The 21,679-nt window shown below is 37.2% G+C and overlaps 1 protein-coding gene across 1 annotated transcript in view; it reads left to right on the plus strand.

The window, feature by feature from the left end:
- GRIP1 (glutamate receptor interacting protein 1) overlaps positions 1–21,679 on the plus strand; it is a 2,220,015-nt gene that overhangs the window by 2,000,915 nt on the left and 197,421 nt on the right. Inside the window, exon 20 of the mRNA XM_044088060.1 lies at positions 1,665–1,764. Coding sequence (XP_043943995.1) covers positions 1,665–1,764 — 100 coding nt within the window. The remainder of the gene's footprint in view (positions 1–1,664; positions 1,765–21,679) is intronic.

The following is a 21,679-nucleotide window of genomic DNA, read 5'->3' on the forward strand; positions in this document are numbered from 1 at the left end:
ATCTGCAAAATTCCAGACATCTGTACAGTTGGAACCGGTAAGGTTCTATTGGTCAGGATAGTAACAGTCCTGATGACCCACACATGCCCTCTAGCACTGCATACATCCAAACCACTGCATAAGTCACACAGTATGTCTAGGAAGCAACTGTCCATTCAAAAATGATGTGTGATATATTAATAGCACAAGAAATTACTTCTGTGCATGACAGTGCACATGGCTTGTTCCAGTTCTGCTATTTCTGTACTAAATGTTGTTGAATTTGTATTAATTTGTGTAAACACATGGTAGCATTTAGCTCACTTCCTGGGTCATAATTTGCTATGTTTTGGAACAAAATATCAAGCATTTATGAATGCATTGTTCTGTATATTGTTTGTGGAAGACAGCACTCATTTACACACACATATCTATATATATATATATATATATATATATATATATATATGTACTAGATGTGATTGCCCACTAATGAACTATTTACTGGGATCTTGTACAGTGCTTTTTGTGAATTTTGATGTAATTAATTTGACTGAGCACTGTGTTTATGAATCGTGCCCATTGCTTTATATCTGTTTGAATTGCATTTAATGTCATACTAGTGAATGTAGCTTTAATGTGTTTTATGCAGTACAGTTTTCTGGGGAGGGTGTTGTAGCTGATGCTGTATATATTTTATATATATATATATATATATATATATATATATATATATATATATATATATATATATGTATATATATATATATATATATATATACATGGATCTATGTTGTAACATTGAAAGTACGTTTCAGTGAAACGTACATGAGCGAACTCACTTTCGCAAAAAAAAAAAAAAAAAAACACGCCAAAAAACCTACACAAGTAAAACACTACTCATGTTTATGCAGGGGTGCAAGCACCTCTGCACCTCCCCATGGTGGGACTGTACCCCCCACATCCCCCTCCTTTAATATTCTCACTCTGAGATTGCACTACAATGGGGAAAAGAGAATATTCCCTTATCCCCGCTGTACCATCATCTAAGTAAAAGTTTTCTTAGTTGTGCAATCAACACTACATGTTGCTGTACAACTAAATCTACATGCAAACTGCGTGTTGTTTTTTTTTTTTTTTTCAAAAATGCATTTTCGATAAAATGCACTTTCACTAAAGTGAATTCGCTCAAGTATGTTTTGATTAAATGTACTGTCGATATTCAGACTAGGACCCATATATATATATATATATATATATATATATATATATATATATATATACATACAGTTTTTTATATATACAGGGATGGATTTGGCATAATGGTTAAGGTCTGGATCTCATAGACACAAGGTACCAGATAGGCTTAAAATGTCCCTTCAGGGCAGTTAGCATTGTATTCACCTATGAATCTGTATGTGTTTTTTTATTTTTGAATGCATTTATAAATGTAGCACTTAGGGTGACTTTTTTTTTTTTATTTAGGTTTAGGGAAGTAATTTTGTTAGGTTAGTGTACATGTGAGTACTAATATGTATTGGTTTGAGAGATTCAGCATAGGCAATTGATGTGAGTACAGTGATGAAAAATGTCTGATGTTGTGAGTACAGAGTTGTTAAATGCTTGGTATTGGGAAGAATGGTGATAAAATACCTGCTTATTTTGCTTTAATGCTTTTACTGCAGCTATACAACTGGCCATGAACGTCCAGAGGAGACTTTGTGGTCCCAAGCTCTGGAAGATTTGCAAACTTGTGAACATCCAAGAGTTCTGAGAGATCTAGAGGTGAGTTTATTCTATTTATTTGTTTGTTATATTTTCGTATTTATATACACATGTGATGTCCCCCGTCTGGCCCAGTAATCAAGGAGCCTCAATCCTCACCACTGAGATTGGTGGGGAACATTCACTTAGAACAAAAATGGATACACGCAGTATTTTCAGATGCAGCTGTCTGCACAATTTTCCTTAAGAGCACACAGGGAGCACAAACTAGACCTGGGACTGGGTTTTCTTCTCCAGGCCCCAAATAAGACTTCACCTTTCTTTCTGCAGAAAACAGTGCTCTGTATCCCAGTTCCAAGTAGCTGACACACACACTCTTTGAGATTTGATTTTCACAGGCACACAGACACACACACACACACACACACACACACACACACACACACACACACACACACACACACACACCTGGGAAAGGCTGACACAGATTTACCTACCATACCACCTCTGTCCAGACTATAAGGTAGAGTCACTGCCACCAGCCAGCTACTTTAAGGGTCTTGCTAGGGTACCCAGTTACTCTTACTAAAATTAATACTTATACCAATGGTAGTGTTTCCAAGCCAAGCAGCAAGACTTTCAGGAGCATGAAGCCACAGTGTCACCAAATAAATGCAATTACTCTCAAAGGTTAAACTATTTTCTAAAAGACCAGCCAAAATTAATGGTTTAAATATATTTAATAATTAATAATAAAATAGAAAACATGAAAATACTGAATATCTATTTATGATAAACACTAGAGTTTCAGTTCACAAGAAATATAAAAATTAGCACAGATGGAAAGACTCAGACATACAGAAAAACAATACTTTTAGCTAATCTCACTGTTTTCATAACTGAGTGATAAATTACTGTTCCCTAGTTCAGTTACTTACAAAAGGAAGGCAAGATAAAGTGGGTGAGTGTTCTTTGTTGTCTGGTTCCCAAAAACAGAGTGTTGAGAGTCACTATCACATCTCTCACTAATATCTAAAATAATTTCAGTACTGGCTATTTTTCTTAATGTAAGCTGAGCTGAGCTTAACCCCTTTCATTCCAGCATCCTCTGTTAACATATATGCATTTCCTCAGTTACAGCAGTACAGTCTGATATAAATGTATATTTCTTTATTGTCCAGCAGGGCCCACTTTTGATACATTTTTAACACAAACATCTGTACAAATCAGTCTGATATACAAATGACATAAAATTATTTACAAAAACTCTAGCTAGCTATGCTGCCATATGTTACCCATGCCCTGCCCTACTCTATTTGGCATAGCTGGCACTACCTCAGATCATCACAACACATATAAAGAATTTGTGTCAGTATTGAGAGATGGTCTAGCATTGCCAAATGACTGAAATGACATTTAATCAAAACCAAGGCAAAATCATTAAACTCGATTTTTAGCAGATAGAAAGCTTTATAGCACCTCGACATCACTTTACAAAGAAATGCTAACTCTGCAGTCCCACAAGACTGGAGAAAAGGTACACCCTTAACATACAAATCACATTCTCTGAGATTTCAGAAATAATACAAAAACACATTGCCCATTACCACTGTAGTAAAACAAATAACACCTTGACACAAAACCCTGAATGTGTCATTTGCTCATCCAACAAATAGAATTCACTTTTGTGGTACTAAACATAATGGGATGATTCTCCTCCCCCCCTCTCTGTGTGTGTGTGTGTGTGTGTGTGTGTGTGTGTGTGTGTGTGTGTGTGCGCGCGCGTGTGTATGGGTCTACTTTGTTTCATTGAAAACTCATTTCACTGAATCTTTACACTACAGTGGGGAAATGGCATATTCCTTTTACTTGCCTTACAGTACTCTACACAATGCCATGTATACTAACTGCAGTTCAGTGAAGTGAGATTCAGTGAAATTAGTTTTCAGCTATTTGTGTTTTCAGCTATGTGGTTGGGGTGAAATTCAGTGAAATGAGATTCAATGAACCAAAGTAGACCCATGTGTGTGTGTATATATATATATATATATATATATATATATATATATATATATATATTTTTTTTTTTTTTTTTTTGGACATTTGAGTACCAGCAAAGTCTGACTGGGTAGAAGCTCATTTTCAGTGAAGGCCTGGGGAGAAAAGCTCCAAATTATTACAAAACATTTTAAGAACTATAATTTCACAGTCTTTAAAAATAAAACAAAAACACCTGTAGTTTAAATAATTATAGCTAATTAGAGGCAATATAAAATATGGTTACTGCCAATAAAATGTTTTGATCTGTTTATTTTCAATTAGTCTCAGTAGCAATAATTCATTACTTAATTATATGTTTATGTATGTGTATGTGTGTTTTATATATATATATATATATATATATATATATATATGTATATATGTAAACACAGACATGCACACACATGCACACACACACACACACACACACACACACACACACATATATATATATATATATATATATATATATATATATATCCAGTGCCTAACAACCTAACAAGTGATGCAAATGATCATAGGCATAAAGGATTATGATCGGGTTGCTGATCATAATGAGCATATTATGTTTTTGAGACAAGAAATAATAATTGAGGTGAATCTTGGCATCTTGGCATCCCAGTCGAGATTGCATAGTTTTTCATTGTGATTGAAGAGACAGTCATAATGCTTTTGTAGTGCATGGAGAATTATCTTCTCCATGTGCTACTAGTTAGTGAGAACTTAGATTACAAAAAAAAAATGATGTGTTGTACCAGCTTTGAAATTTGGTAAAGCAGTGAGGAAGTAGTTAATGTTTTATGTCTTATATATTCCATATCTAATGAAAGCAGTTGTAGCCAAAGTATTTTAGCAGACAGCAGGCAGAAAAAGGAGTTGGAACAAAGCCATTTTGTGCCATGCTAGTGCTGTTTTCTGGTCACTCCTGTCTACTTTTTTTGCAGACTCAATTTTAACAGTACCTGGAGGGACTTACCAATCCTCTAAGCATTATTAAGTTTGGGTCTCACTCTGTAGTATCTCTTAACCAGGATATTATTTCATCATTTCTTGAGCATAATCATGGTGCTCCATGCACTACAAGGATGTTTTGTGTACCAGTAGTTATAATAGGTTTTTCTAAACTACCTGGAAGAGGAAGAATGGAATGATTTAGGAGGAGAAAATGCTTAAGCAGGAAAATAAGGACTGCACTTCACAAAATAACTATTTACAGACTTCTGTTTTACAAATGGAAATAAAGCAAGACAAAATAGCCATCCTACACCTTGGCTTCCATCTTCATGAAGAGATACAACTATTTATTGCCATAAAATACACAATTTAAATAGTATAGGATGGCCACATTAAATAAAATATCTGAGATTCAGGCAATAGACATCAGCTGTACACCTGCTCTTTTTTTAAGGTCAGGTTAAATGTAATATAGCAGAAGTCATAAGAGTGAGAGTCCAGAGAAGCCTGGAAATTTTTTTATGAAAAGAGAAACAGATTGAACTTTATCTCCAAGAAAGGAGTCCAAATTAAGATCCATTACTGCTAGTCAAATGAAGATTTGAAGTTTTCTGACTATGGTATTGCTAGTAAAAATCTTTTGTGCACTGGTGAAAGCTACGGTGACAAGAGACTTTTTACTATTATGAGCTAATGCTTTACTGAGGAAGTCTTTTGTCAATCCCTCTGGTGAGTGTGGCTAACCATTTTCATCTTTCAATCAGGTCCAGAATGTTGTTACAACTAATAGTATTGTGTTACATTTCATAGAAACTTATCTGAGTTATACTACCCTACTTTTAATCCTTTTAACAAGGTTTAGAGTTAAGTGGTCCACTAGTGCCACTAGTGCCTGCTTTTTGTTTTTAGCTGCTAGTAGAGGTGTGCCACTTAACAATTCTATTTTGTAATTTTCACGATAACATATGACAAGTGATTAAAGGCAACGCCCTACCCAACCCCCCACCTTCGTGGTTGGCTGTCTAACCTGACACACCCCCTTTAGATATGTATAAAAGTAAGCACACTACACAAGGTTTAGTCACGCAGAACAATGCTTTGAGGAAGGTCATATTGGAATTTGTAACCTGCAAGGACTGAATAAAAGATTTATTTTGGACTCGAACTGGCTTAAGGATTCGTTTATTTCACAGTGATCATCTTGCATGCTGTTTGTGTTGTGTTATGTTAAGTGTATGTGTTTAGCTGTGGCCTATTTTTGGTTTTGTCTAAGGCCTGTCCATCCCTTTTTTTCTGTCTGACCTGTAAGGGATAGAGGTTTTTAACTTTGAACAGTCCTTCCAAGGGCTACCTAGGTCCTTTTCAGGACCCTCAAAAGACTGACTGTGTTTCCACCAATAGGCCCAGCCTTGGATCAAATAAAAAAGGGGACACACCAGTCCTTTTAAGGGCTACCCACCTGAAAATCACCTAGCCCAGCTTTGACCAACAAGGGGGCACACCAGTCCTTATAAGGACTAGCTAGGGACCTACTGAGGACCCATCAGGGCTGACAAAGGTCCTTTTTATAACCAAATAAAGATCTGTTGACAGTGCCAGACCCTGTCTGCTCAGGTGGAGACTCAGAGGGTGCAACCCAACCTCTTACCTGACAGGTACTACACAAAAAGTCCTTGTTAGGGCTACAAAGGTCCTCCTCAGGACCACCACACCAAAAAGGTTCTTCTCAGAACCACAACAGTCATCCTAAGGACTACAAAGGTCCTTCTCAGGACCCCCTCTCCACACCACAAAGGCCCTTATAAGAGCCAAAACAGTCTTCATCAATACTACAAAGGCCCTTCTAAGCGTCATAACAGTCTTCCTCAAGACTAGTCAGGAATAGCTAAGTCATTTTCAAGACTTAGACTTGAACCACCAGGAGTAATAACTATTCCAGTAAGAGTGTTCTTCTGTCCTGATTTTTTACCCACCACACAAGTGGGCTACACTCTGACAGGAAGTAGATACCACCCACTGTTGGTTTTTGTTACTCAACTACAGTTTAAAAGAAGGAATGATTTTAAAACAAACAAATGGTATAGGTCATAGACATGGGAACTGAATGCCTGAGGCAGGAGGGAGGGGACCTGCCCATAGGAGGAATGGGCATTTGTTTTTTTTTTTGTTTTTTTTTTTTTTTTTGCACTTCAGTGGAAGAGCTGGGTGTATCTGTGTGTCTAACTTTAATAAGCCAACATTGATGAGCTGAGGTGGTAGGGCACTAGTTTGTGATACTGGCACAGGGCACAGGTTGAGCCAGTTACACTTCTGTATCAGTATATAGATGCTCAACAGTTCAGTTTGCTTTTCTGTATCAGTATATAGATGCTCAACAGTTCAGTTTACTTTGCTAAAATGGTCTGCACCTCTCGTTCCAAACTTTCCGCATATTAGCTAAAGCCCTTGTTGCCTCAAAATAACATATCAGTCCCAAAACTAGATCACTGTAAAGTGGCTGTCCTCAATGCCAGAAGTCAGAAGAATACATTTCCTGATCTTGAGACACTCCTGCATTTGGAATGCTTCCATGTCTGCATGATTACTGAGACTCCATTTAAGTGTAAAGTGAGAACTTCCTCTATACCCAAGTTTTGTCCTTTCATGACTTCAGACCAAATGGGATCTGTGTTTAAATTTCCAGGATGTATTACATCAGGCGGATCCCAAGGAAGCCACAAGCTAAATTCATTGAACTACAGATCAATTTAGATAGAAGTGATTATCAAATAGCAGCTTGCTAAGAACTTTCTTTGTCCCCTGATAACCACACCAGATTTCTCAGTGTTGTAAATAATCTCCTTATTAGCAAAAACTCTATATTTTGAGTAATACTAATTTCACTTCAGCTAACATTTGACATCCACCTACAAACCAATATTAAAAAGACTCATCAAAAACTCGATATGCTTTATCAACACAGACACTACCTTTCTCTATGTCTTCTAGACAACTCCAATCTACCACCTACCTCCTACCCTCCCTTTTGTATGGAGCTCTGCTACTCTCTAACCTCCAATCATCCCTAAAATCTAAACTTTCCTCATGCTGTAACAAAATTTCAAAGTTTGCCACAGGAACTAAATCCTCTACTCACCATTGCAACTCCCTACATGCTCTAAATTGGTTGGAATTCCCAAGCTACCTAAAGTTCATTCAACTAACTACAGCACACAAGCTAATTTTCAAACCTTCTAACTGTCCATCACTCTCCTCTTCTGTAAAACTTCACCAGTCACATAGAACGCTTAAATCCACAAATCAGAACCTCTTAGATCTTTACAAGCCTTTACACACACCAGGGCAACTTCTACTATCATTCTCCCTTGCCAGATTATGGAACACTCTTCCCCCTTACATTAGAACCACCCCTAACCTACCATCTTTTAAAACCCTACTCCACTCTCACCTCTACTCCCTCTGGGAGTGCTCCTGTACCCATCCTACCTGATTCCTGATATCTATCCCTATTCTATTCTACTCTAATCTCTGCCACTGCTTCAGTTCATCTCTCTAAAATTCCTTTGCCTAAATACATGTAGTGTATTAAATAAACATAAAGTTATTGTTTTTGCTAATATCTTATAAGTGATTGACTCAGCTCATATATTTCAAGATATGTAAAATCTTGCCTTGCTGTATATTGAATGTTAAACTGCTGTTCTCATATGCTGTACTAATACATTGTATATTGTATGTTGTCTTTCTGTCTGGAGCTTTTCTCCTCGGGCCTCCATTGAAAACAGGCTACCTTGGCCCAATGGACTTTCCCGGTTAACAAACTGAAATAAATAAAAAAATAAATAAATAAGCTTGGATACCTGTATATCAATGTAGGATATCCCCCAAATGTCCTAGACATAATAAACAAAAACTTGCTTGAGCAGTTGGGAAACAAACCTAGTAGAGGACATATCATTTTGTCCAGAGTGTTTCAAATTCAGCTGTATCTTGTACTACCCCTTCTCTGGTATCTCCTTCCCCAGTGAAGTTTGACCACAAACTTGTGACCTTCTCCATTAGACTCCCAAAAGCTTCTTCATGAAACCCCACTAAATGTGAAGATTATAAATAGCCCAAATTCAACCATCTCTGTAATGAGAGATCAAAATTCACTTTTAACTGCACCAACCCTAACCTTGATACAGCACTAAGCTTCACAGAGAAATTCTACACCTGTTTAAAAATGCATAAAGCTAACGGTCACTGCCAGAACCAAATATATTCAAAAATAAACCACTCCAGTGGTCCCCAACCATAAATAAATAAACTCTGTAGCAACCAGATTTGTGAGGTGGCATACTGTGTAATGCTTTCTGGGAAAGTATGTGTGTTTATGGAAGAAGGGCACTGTGAAGTGTGACACACTATTGGGACCCATTGTTTGCCATATACGAAGAGGAATAATCTGAAATTTCCTCTTTGCAGGGAGTGTCCTTGTCCAAATTAAACACATGACTGCTGCTTCGCAATGGGCGTCAATGGAACTGCGAGTAGAGTGAACAGGTTCTCAACAACAGAAGTGCTACCTTTGAAACGCGGTTAAAAGTCTTACTTGCCACTTCCTGACAGGCAACTTTCGTTGTTATGATGACTGACGAGTAAAACTAAATACATTTATTCCTCATAACCTTCCCTTTTTGTAACATCTGACTAAGGACTGCAGGCTTTTGGATGCAGTGTAACAGAATGAATGATCGCTTTACTGACAACAGTCAGCAAATTAAAGGTATGATTTCTTGCCATCACTGCGACTGCTGTGTGTTCATTTGTCTACGTACTTTATTGGATGTATGAACTTTGGCTCACAATGTAAATAGTAAGCATTTACCAGGATGTTACACCCAAAAAATAACGGTCATTCATCCCTACTGTCACAACGAGCAGTACTCGTTGTGATCGCTATATTCATTACGTGACGTCGGTAAAGCACGCTATCCAAAAACCTGATTTTGCCCCCTTATTCCTCTTCTAAACCCATTAGTAACATACCAGAAGACTTTTTAACAGTGCAGCTAACCCTTTTAAATTTAACAGACACTGTTGAACTGAAACATGACCACCTCGCAAATCTGGTTGCGATAATACGTAAGTACCGAAATATCTTAAATTATATGGCAAATCCAAAAAAAAACTTCTCAAGGAAAATATCAAAAGGATTACAAAAAAAAACTAAAAACCAATATCAGGTCTACTAAAGGCACATGTGAAATTAGGCTCATCTCTGAAGCCAAAAATAATTATAAATCCTTCATTAGCTATGTTAGCAAACTAAGAAATAGTAGCCTACATTGTTCTGAACCTACTCAAATGATGCCATCTACAGTAACCGTTTGAAATGTTTGGACCTGCTAGAGAGAACCTTGAAATCCGGAGACTGAATGGCCGAAAAATCAGAATTACATATATTAAGTCCAAGATGCCATTTCTTAGAATGTTCCTTTTCTCGGAGGTATAGTGATCTCATAGTTGATATATATAAGTTCAGAAGAAGTTTTAAGGAGAAGACTGATTTTCTAGATTCGCTCGTCTCTGGGTTTTCAGTCTTTCTTTTTTTGGCTTTTCATGACTTGGCATTTCTGGTGACGACATTTCAATGGGGAGCTGCCATCAACTCTAATCTAACAGACATTGCCAGCATCCATGTAAACAAATTCAGTACTAACTTGGCCCTCAAGATATCTACCTAAAACCACCCTGAAATACCTAAATCCTTTACTAACCCAAATATCTCTAAGAATATTTTACTGAAAGTGCTAATTGAGTCAAAAGCTATGGGATCTGGCATATACATAATAGTCTAAAACATGTCCTTGTAGACCCACCCCTTAAAATGTTTAACCTAAGTTTAGGTTCTGTTTTCATTCCTGATGAGTGTTGCACTTCGATGATAGCACTCCTCTGTAGGAGTGACCTTACAGTTCACCCAAGTAATTACAGATTTATCTATCTTGCAAGCCTCTTCTGAACAGCCATGGAATGTATTACAGCTGACCTCATTAATTATAATATCAAAAATCTTATTCGATGTACTCTCCAACTGTCTGTCTTTTTGAAGGCTAGATCCTGTCTATTGAATTTGCTAAACTTTTTAAAAGGGTTACAGAGTCTGTAGAGGGTAGCCAGTCATTATACACAATGTATTTTGACCTGACCAAGGCCTTCAATAGATTTCTCATGCTGGAATCATACAGAAGCTAAATGCATTAAAAACTGACCCATATTTGGTAAGAGGGATAGGAAACAGGTTGAAAGACAGAACACTCATACAATGTGAGTTGCAGGAGCCTCATCAGAGTATATGAAAATGATTATCAGTGTCCCCATCAAGGATCAGTGCTGGGACCTCTCCTTTTTGACCTTTGCTTCTCCGATCTCCAAGCAAAGAGCTAAATCTTCTGATAATATGTCTGCGATGCTGTATCTTGTACTTGTGGTATATGTGGGGGAATTTACATGCAGCAAACATACCAGGTTTGTCAAAAAGCAGCTTATTTTATTTAGTAGTACATATAACAGGCTAACTTCACCATGAATTAAACCAAAAGAACAATTTATGTCCCTGTCTATGGCCATTTTTATTATCCATTAAGCATTTTTCTGGTGAAGCCACTGCACTGTACTGTTTTATATATGAACCCTCCAGCTTAAACCCTCTTTTCACAAGCTTGCTGGAAGATCTGTGAGCCCTGGACAGGCCATCACCATTTGTGGTGGTGAGAATTCATAAGCTGCAGTATATAACTGGTGAAGTTTCAGCATACCATACAATCTCATGAACATGACGGAGATGGAGAGAGGACAGTGTAGTAAAATACATCCTGTGCTGTAGAAAATGCAGTTTCCTCCTTAGCTACAGTGTGTAAGGGGATCTACCAATACACTTTCATCAAATCCAGGATAGAAACCTAGCCTTCTCTAGCCATTACACCAACTCATCTATCCTGGCCATAGAGTAACTGGCAAATCTAGAAATGCTGTGGAGTCTTGAAACCATTACAAAATTAGACAGTGCCATCTGTTTTTGAAGCTGATACAATAGTGCTGTTCCAAGCAGTAGTTGACTGTTTGATTACTCCTAATGTCAACATATTTTTACATCTTCTTTGACTGCTTGTTTCTGGTCTATGGGTACTGTGCAATGTCTCATTAATCTTTTTCCTCCAAAACTGTGTTATATGGTGTTTAATAAGATTTATCCTTCCAGCTGACTTAAAAATATGCTTTGGTTCCTCAGTGGGACCTCTTGACCGTCCTTTTCCTGAGGTTTCAAATTATTTGCCCCAGCTTTGGGGGTAGATGTCATTCCCTTTTTTTGCTCATGGCTGCTGACCCCAGATACAATGCATGCCACACTAACTTGTATTTCCCTGCAGAGCTTTACGATATTTACATGGCAAATTTGCTTGGTATGCCTCTTGCCTAGCTAATTGACATTTCATACTTACTTATTTTCAGTTGTAGGAACCAGAACTAAGACTTCTGCCTCCTGCTTGAAAATACTTTTTCAGGACATTTTTGTTATGGGCTCTTTGTTATGCCCTATCCATATGCACCCCTTCAATAGACATCACCATTTCTAATCTTTCCTGTAGATCAGTGTAATCTCCACTGCACTCTTGGAAGTCATCTTCTCCTCCTCGTATATATCCTTCAGTGTAAATATTCATAGATTCAGAGATAGTCTAAGCTCAATTAGTCTTAAGACCATTTGTGCCTTGCCAGTACCCTTTTTCAGTTGCACCTCATTTCTTGAGGAGGACCATACCTGTAAATCCTGGAGTAAGTTTGTGAATACCCATCCAGTCATCAAGGAAGGCAGTGAACTGCATAACATGTACGGGAAATCTATTTCAGAGGTATTGGAAGTGCTAAGTTATAAGCCTGTCCCTCTGCCATGTTTTATTTAGCTGCTGGTGAAGATTTAGATCATTTGTTCTGGTATTGGTGGAGCCATAGAACTTGGAGCAGATACAGGAGGTCCAAGACAACCAAGTCTGTTATGGCATGGGAAGCAAGACAGGCATTTTCCCTCAAAAGCCTATAAGACACAGAAAAAAGGGATTGCCCTTTTAACCATTCTTGGTAGCTCATAGACTTTAGGCTTATGATCTTTTTGGTTAGGAACCTTTGGGGTCTTTCTGTTTGATATGTTTAGTGACATTTATCCCGAAAAGGGCATTGCACTCTATAATTGGTCTGATCAGTGCTGAGTATAACAGAGTGATTACTTCTTCAGGCCTTGAAGATATTCCTTTTAAATTAGATGTGCTACATAAAAGCATTTCCTAACATCTGCTGTTGCATGATGGTCTAAAGAGAGGGAATTATCAATTCAAGCTTCTAGGTCCCTGAATACATTTTCATTTTGTAGTTGCATGTTGTCCAGATTGTAGTTCAGCAAACCAGTTATTGCTAATATGAGCTTAATAGATGTTAATCGAGTCAGTAATTCGGTTTACCTTTACAAAACCAAATCACAGTGATGCGATTGCTCATATGAGCGAATCGTAACCATGAAAATGAAAACAGCGACAGTTGTAAATGTTCGAAAATCTGCAAATCGAAAAGCAGATTCGCTGATTTTCGAACATTAATGTCAAAAAAAAATCTAATGAAGTGTAAAGCAGGGGGGCAAGCCCCATTGCAACCCCCACACACCCCCTACTTTAATATTCTAACTCCAAGATTGCACTACAGTGGGGAAAGGGAGCATTTTCTGATCCCCACTATAGTGCAATCCACCCCAAAATGTCGAATGTGCAATGAGTGAATGTCACTGTGCATTTGCTCATTGCACATTCAAACCTTTTTCTGTTCGGCGTTTGCAAACTTTGCAAACTGCCTTTCGGACAATTGCTGTTCGCCTGTGTGCAATATGCACACATGAAGGTAAACCCAGTAATTCACATGAGATGCCTTGTTTGCCACATATTGGATTCCGAGGCAACATCATGCATTAACCAGTTGGGTACTTTTATTTTATATTATTTCTTGCAGAAATAACATCAGTTCCACAGCACTGTTATTAAGGAAACAGTAAAAACAATGTATTTGAGTATAAATATTAATTTTCTTCACATATCGTTGTTTTAATCACAACTAAAATGTGTCATATCCTGCCTGGCCACAGCACTTCCAGGTGTGCATGGCATTACCCCTTAAAATGTAGTGTAAAAACTAAGTACTTTAAAGAGAAATTAATGTATGACACAGAGAGAGAGAGAAAGGAAACAAATACTAGATAAACAATGACAGACTATATTTTTTACCTTTCTTAGAGCCATTCACAGACCTTGTCCTAGGAAAATGATTTCTGTATGTATTGCTTCAAAATATTTGAGAGTACAGTCAATGAAATGGTGCATTCAAATTGATTTAACTTGTGGAAATTGTTTAAATAATTAAACAATCGACAAACCTTTGTCTTTTTAATGGCATTATTTTAAAGTTTAAAAAATGAATTTAAATTTAATCCCATTAGACAAAAATATGACTTACAATCTCACACAAATGTACTAATCTTTGCTCATTGACAATTTAACCAGTTTTATCAGCTTTCTCTCCCTCTGCCGTGATCACAGATTCTGCCTGTGCTTGGGTAGTATTACATTTTTGAACTCCCACATTGACATACATATACATTTGCAAGAAGTTTCTTATTTTATTTATTTATTTTACATTTGTTTACTGAGAAAGTCCAGCTGAGCAAAGCCCATTTTCAGTGGACACCAGGGAGAAAAGCTCCAGATATTACACATACTAAAACATTCCATTTACAGCCAGAGTAATTAACATATATTAGATAATAAGTAGACATAGCAGATGTACATACTGATGTGATTTTGAGTTACACAGCAGGAGTATTACTTCATAAGTTGGGAGCACAAAGAAATGTGGATATTAATAGTTGAGATGCGGCCAGTTACAGTAGTACAATTGATCAAAAACCGAGCAGCAAGCCAAGAGCTATTAATTTGAGCTAGTAAGTTGAATTGGTTAGGAGGTATGATATTAGATGTTTGAGAATTAGCCAGGGCTGAAGCATGAGCAGAGCCATGAATCAGGTGATTCTTAAGTAGTGTTTTGAAGTGGGCTGGATTGGTGATGTTTCTTATGTGATATGGAAGTGAATTCCAGTTTTTTGAGACATGGTATGAGTAAAGTGAGTTTCCTGCGGTGTTGTTAGTTTTGATTACTTGTAATAGAAATTATTTGTAGAACGAAATGTACGTAAATTGGTATAGGATTAAACTAAGTTTAGGAGCAGTGAAGGAGTTTTTTGGGTTGGTAAAGAAGTTTATGTGCGATTATTAGCTGGTTGTATATCAGAAGCTGTGGTAACTCCACCCAGGTGAGTTCTTTTAGAGCTAAACAGTGTGTTTCCTTTGTGTGGTGCCACTGGCAAATCTTGTTTTATTGTAGCACTTCTCTAGTTTCAAATAAATTGAAAAAAAGTCTCAAGAGACTTCTATCCCAGTTTCCGTTCCTTTTTGAGATAGCTGGACTTCTCTCATGTCTCCTCTGTATCTTACTGCAAGACCCTGGCTCACAGGCAAATAGAATGCACACCTTTCCTCAAGTTCACTACCCTTTACACAAGAGAAAACCGTGTTTTCTGCATGACTGTCTTTCCTGATACAGAGCAAAACCATCCTTTGTGCATACATGTTTAAAACAAAGGTCAATACCATTCCTTCATATAGGGTTACACCCTTCATGTGTGTTGTTTTTTGTCCTGTTGTTGGACATTCAAAGAGCGTTAATTCTCAGCAATGCATTAACTACAGACCTTTTACATTCATACAGATATGTCTGCCACTTACCCTCCATGGCAGAGTCATACTCTGGTTTTCACGCACTCACATAGAGTCAATATTCTATCAAAATACCTGTCAACATGCATGCTAGAAGAAATCAGAACTGCAGAACAAGATGTCATGGCATAAAAAAACTGAAATAATTCTAAAAATGCATACTTTTAACAACACACTAACATAAACAGAATTCTTAAGAATATACAACAGGAGAATTCAGCAGAATACAGTTTAGGTAATGATATGAAATGCTGCTGACAGGATGATAAGAGTATTTACTAAGTCTGCACCAGCTAGTTATCAATATGAGGAATGAGCAAAATCAGTTTACCCTCAAGAGAAAGCTCAGAGGACCTAAAATACTCACATAAATGCCAGATGATGTAACGTATCTCAGTATCCTCAAAACATTACAATTCTTACAAGAACTGAAAAGTATCATTATGTTGGTTTCCTCACTTTCTAGAAAAGCACATTTTGTTGCATGTTTAAACTGCAGCACTCATACTATTGCTGTTTGTTTCTTGACCTTGATTGTAGAAGTATATTGTTATGACCTGGGTCATAGCTGAAAAAGATCTTAGGATGGCAACCCTTACCTAGTTAGACGATAAATAAGGCTGACAAATAGTACATAAATAAATAAATTCATAAATACATGCATAAATCAGTAAATACTGACTTCTGACTACATTTTTGAGATAACACTAATTTCAGACAGTAAGGGTAATGGAGTTCTCACAGCTAGTTTGATTTTTCTTCTGCGAACAAATGACAAATTCACCATTCTGAAAAGAATTTGTTAAAATGAGAAATTCACAGTTCTGGAAAGAATTTTTGTCTCAAATAGCATGGTATTCGGTATTTTAGTCTAATACTGTATTATCTCCAAATGCATATTTAAACATGGCACATGCATGAGAAGAATACGTATACAGACATAACTTTGGTTTTGAAATACAAATGAAATTCTTACTGGTAAGTAAGCATTTTCCTAATAAAAGCAGTGAAGCTGTAGACCAGTCAGAAGCAGAGTGTCAAAAGGCCTTAGTCTTTTTTTTTATTTAAATGACTGCTAACATATGAACAGGAGACGTGACTGTGGACCAGCTAGTGATGTCCGCAAATAACTTCCAGAGACTTGGTAATGGCAGGCAAGCTTTTCAGCTCAAAGCTATAGCTACTGTATTCTGATTCATGAGTTGGTGGTAAGTCCATGAATAATATTTCTATGAATCCCAAAACTGTGAAATAAGTTTGATAAAAGCCACTTTTAGTGAACAAGTAATAAAGTTTCTTTGGCAGTGGGCAACCCTCTTTGGAGGACATCCCCACCCCACCAAGTTATATTTAGCAATTCCGTTGTCATACTACAGTGGACAAAAGGGCATGCTCCAGTTTTGGTAATTGCTGCTTTCAATGAATTTGTTTTGCAGTATCAAGACTCACAAAAAAAGTTCTCAAATTGCAGTTATTGTCCCCATCTCATAACCATAAATACACTTTAGAATAATTCCTATTTACATATGTATTGCAAGATGGAAGACAAAGTCATGTGATTATCTATGACCCAATTCAGTTTACTTTTAACAGATCTAATTTTAAAAGAGGAGTACAGATATTTAAACTAAGACTTCAGTCCCAGAGTTTTTCGGACTATGTCCAGAATGAACTTCGCTTGTAATGTCTGCGCACTTTACAAGTTGAATGATAGAGTTGCCTGCCTTAATATTTAGAGGTTGTATTCTCCTCGTTTACCACTCCTAGGTACTTTTACTCATACTCTTAAGTACCCAGAGGTATTATTTAGTATTATACCATGACCCCCCCATTAATATTCCAAAACGTGCACGCTGATTGGCCAGCGTGCATGTTGTAAATCGACTTATACTAATGGAAAAAGGTCCGGTCGCCCAGACTTTTTCCATTAGTATAAGTCTCTTTTAAAACACCGTCTCGCTATGTTAAAAGAGTTTAACATAGAGACACAGGTTTTAAAAAAGCAACGGAGATCTCCGTTGCTTTTTTTAAAGCTGTCTCGCTATGTTAAACTCCTTTAACATAGCGACACAGTGTGTAAAAAGCAACGGAGATCTTGCTTTCTCCGTTGCTTTTTTTTAAACCTGTCTCGCTATGTTAAATGGGTTTAACATAGCGAGACAGCTTTAAAATAAGCAACGGAGATGTCCGTTGCTTATTTTAAAGCTGTCTTGCTATGTTAAACCCATTTAACATAGCGAGACAGGTTTAAAAAAAAAAGCAAGATCTCCATTGCTTTTTAGTTCGCTATGTTAAATGGGTTTAACATAGCGAGACAGCTTTAAAATAAGCACCGGACATCTCCGTTGCTTATTTTAAAGCTGTCTCGCTATGTTAAACCCATTTAACATAGCGAAACAGTAAAAAGCAATGGAGATCTTGCTTTCTCCGTTGCTTTTGGCCTCAGCTCTGATGTACTGCGTAGGCATGTGCAGTACATCAGAACTGCCGCGGATACCAGACAGCTGTGGAAGGGCAGCAAAGAGGCATTATACAATGCCATTATTTAAGAAAAGTAATTATTTATTTTCTTAAATAATGTCATAGTATAATAGCAATAACCCACTTCTGGGTGTGGGTAATGCAGGATTTACCCACGGTTGTCTTTGTTTGGTCCCTCGGGCTTCACCCTCGGGACCAAACCACACAACCATGGGTAAATCCTGCATTACCCACACCCAGGCGTGGGTTATTGCTATATCATTCACCTGCACCAGTTTTGCATATATATTTGTGTGTTTGTCTTTATTCTCTTAATCATACTGATATTCATAAATGTTTTCATAACACTTCATGTATGGTTTGTATGCAGTTCTAAAATGTATTTTTGCTTGTGCTCAGTCATTCATTCCTCTGTAATGTCATAGGTATTTGGCTAATGTATGTTCAGACAGCAGAGAGCAAGTCTGTTTGAATTATTCAGGTCACAGCTTCATTTATAGTCTGAATAATGTGTGTAGCACTTTAGGCATATATGGCTAAAAGATATATCCTCACTATGGTTGTCTGGGAAATCTATTGCTTTGGAAAAGTTTTTAAAACTCAGTAGCAAATGGGTACACTTTGATAATTTTCATACTCTGCAAAGTGCATGCCATCATTTACTTGATGCAGTACTTTATTTTTTTTTCAAGAAACTGGAATTTTTTTTTTTTTTTTTTTGCATTTTTGAGGATTCGTAACCTTAACTACATATAACTGTTTGTTTTTTTTTTAAATCAGCTCTGGATGAAACCAGGTTAACTTGCTCAAGTTTTGAACTAATGTATTTAATGCCACCAATAAGTTCTTCAGGTTGCTTTAACCACATGTCCTCAATAGATGAAGTTCAGACTATGACCCTGGTGACCCAAGTTCAGTTAACTAGTCCAGCACTGGAAAGGCAGGGGAGGATGAAAGTAAGCAGTCATTACCAGCTCACCCACCCTGGGAAGAAGGAGACAGTATGATCTGCTATACCACTGATCCCAGTAGGACTGTTGACTTGTTGCAGTTAGTAGCTATCAAGTCACTGTGGCTTGTACCACACATTGGCGATGACCAGGTAGGCAGATATAGATCATGTAAAGTTTGTCCAGGAAGACTTCCTAGTACAGTGGCATCAAGTAAAGTCAATAGCTACTGTAGATAGAGAGAGAGAGAGAGAGAAGTTAAGCTAGGGGAGACCGAACGAGGGGCATTCAAGCATGCTCCGTCATAACTGACTCTCACCTGTGAAGGAACAGATGGGTTGATAGAGCTTTCACCCTGGCCAGGGAATGAATGATTGTAGGGCTTTTGCTCTGCCCAGGGAGCTAATGGGCCTGGCTCTTAGTTGTCCCCCATTAGAGAAAAGGCCAGGCTGATGGTGAGCAGGTAGGGGAGCTGGGAGGCAAATAAAGCCATAAATTCATAAATGCCTGTGTCCTGTGTTCTGCCTTACCAGCATATTCAGAACACAAATTCCCCAAAATATTTTCTCATACACTCATGGAATTCTTCTTAAGTACCTCTAAAGAGAGATATTTACATATTAAGCTGGTAGCTTGTCCATAATAATGGAACAATTTTCTAGTAATTTTCCTTAATTTCTTAAGATATGTAGCTAATAATAACATTTCTTGATGGTGTATTTTTGTACTTCTATAGATGTCAAAACCCAGGAGCAGTGTGTACTACTTCATTATGAAATACTTTGAATGCCAGACCTCTGATGAATCTATATGCAATGTTATATAGCTAAAAAACTGTACTCTAAAAGTATATGTTCTTGTAGGTTGGATTATTTTTAATAAATTATATCTGGTGTTGCCTTAAAAGATAACTTCTTATGTCATTACAAAAAGAGACATTGGATTCCAGGGTAGACTGCTCAAAGTTTTTAAACAAACCTTACAGTACTGTAAGATCCTTAGAAGCCACAGTTTTAAAATGCAGACCTTTTATTCTAAATCCCTTATTTCTTAAACTCATGACATTTTCTCTGCGTCATATTAATAATGACACCTAGAGTCTTGATTGTGTTAATTATGCCTGCTGGTGTATGTTTTATTCTAATACGTATCTCTGGTAATACGTATCTCTGGTCAGTAACTACCTGATAACATGACTCTACAAGTTTGTAAGCTGAACCTTAGGCCTATTTGCTTTACCCCAGTAATTAGTACTCCTAGTATTGTTTGGTCTGGTCTCCATCATCATTATTTGATGAGACTGTCTTTATGTTGTATGTATACTTTGAGCATATGGTTATGACCAGAAAAGGTGCACAGAACATATTACCTAATATGTGCCACAGTATCAGTCCTCAAGGGACTGCTGTTTTCACTTTTGGATGTTCCCAACTTCCCAGCAAGACTACCCTTTGTGACCTGTTATCTAGCAAATGGTTAGTCTGCCTTATAATACATCTGAGAATCTTTTGAGTAAATCATTATTGATGCCAGCATGTGGCGGTGTATGAAAAGATTTTGCAAAGTTGATACAGATGGTCAGTGCAGAAGGACCCATATGTAAAGTGAGGCTGACTAAGTTATAAGAATCGACTGTACCATTTGGAGTATATCTACCATCCATGAACCTATGTGGGACGGTGAAAACCATCTTTAAATATAGCATGACACTTCTGCAGATCAGTGAACTCCCTAGAATGAAGTAGATTGTATAGATTCATAAGTCTGAGCTAATTCACAATAAGAATGTCTTTCCTGATACACTTTTCAAGCCTCCCAGTAGAAATAGCCACCTATTATATTCTGAACGATAACAACATTCAAATCCACAGAGGACAGTGCATGTCTTCTTCCCCAGAAATGCTTTTCCCACAGCATAACATATCCCTTTCATTGCCTCAGAAAATAGAAGGAACTGAGAACACGACTACATTTCATGTAATGTTTGCTCAAATAAAGTTTAGCATGTTTCTATTACTTTAACTAAAATTCTGTAGTTTAATTCAGTAGCAACATGTTTCCTGCTGTTATCTTAAATTTTCCAAGAAACATTAAGGCATTTTACTATGATCCCAGAAGTTATACAACAAAGATGTTACTGCCATTCAATGTCCAATAAAAACATCATAACTTTGAAGGGAGAGTGGTGTTTGTAGCATCAGGCCATTTTTAAATGGATTGTGCACACTGACAAAACACTGTAAGGCATTAACTGCCACAAACAACAATAAGCTAATAAAAGCAAAATCGTATCCACACAGCAGCTTCCTTGCTTGATAAAGCAAAGCAATCCTGTAGTTCAGGAAGGCCCAAAACAATGATGTTTCAGTAGACCTGTACAGCTGAATTAGAGGCTCTGTAAAACAATATTTACACGACACTTTTACCAAACGAATAAACAACAAATGATTCTGTCTCTCTAGGCTCCGTGAGTAGCTCAAAGACCAGCAACATAAAAACCTATCCTTAGCTTTTACTGCATAGTATATCTGTAATAATTTTGGAGCCTTCAGCCTACGGTATATCAGAGCCCCTATTGTGTGTATGATGTAATCTTATTTTCTGTACTTGGTCACTCACACAACCAGAAAATAAATGCTGATACAGCAGCAGCAGCATATAGTCTCCTCTGTAATCCTATTTGTAGTTGTGAAT

This window comes from Protopterus annectens, chromosome 11.part0 (genome assembly GCF_019279795.1).
Source record: "Protopterus annectens isolate FY-2018-M chromosome 11.part0, PAN1.0, whole genome shotgun sequence".
Taxonomy (NCBI): domain Eukaryota; kingdom Metazoa; phylum Chordata; order Ceratodontiformes; family Protopteridae; genus Protopterus; species Protopterus annectens.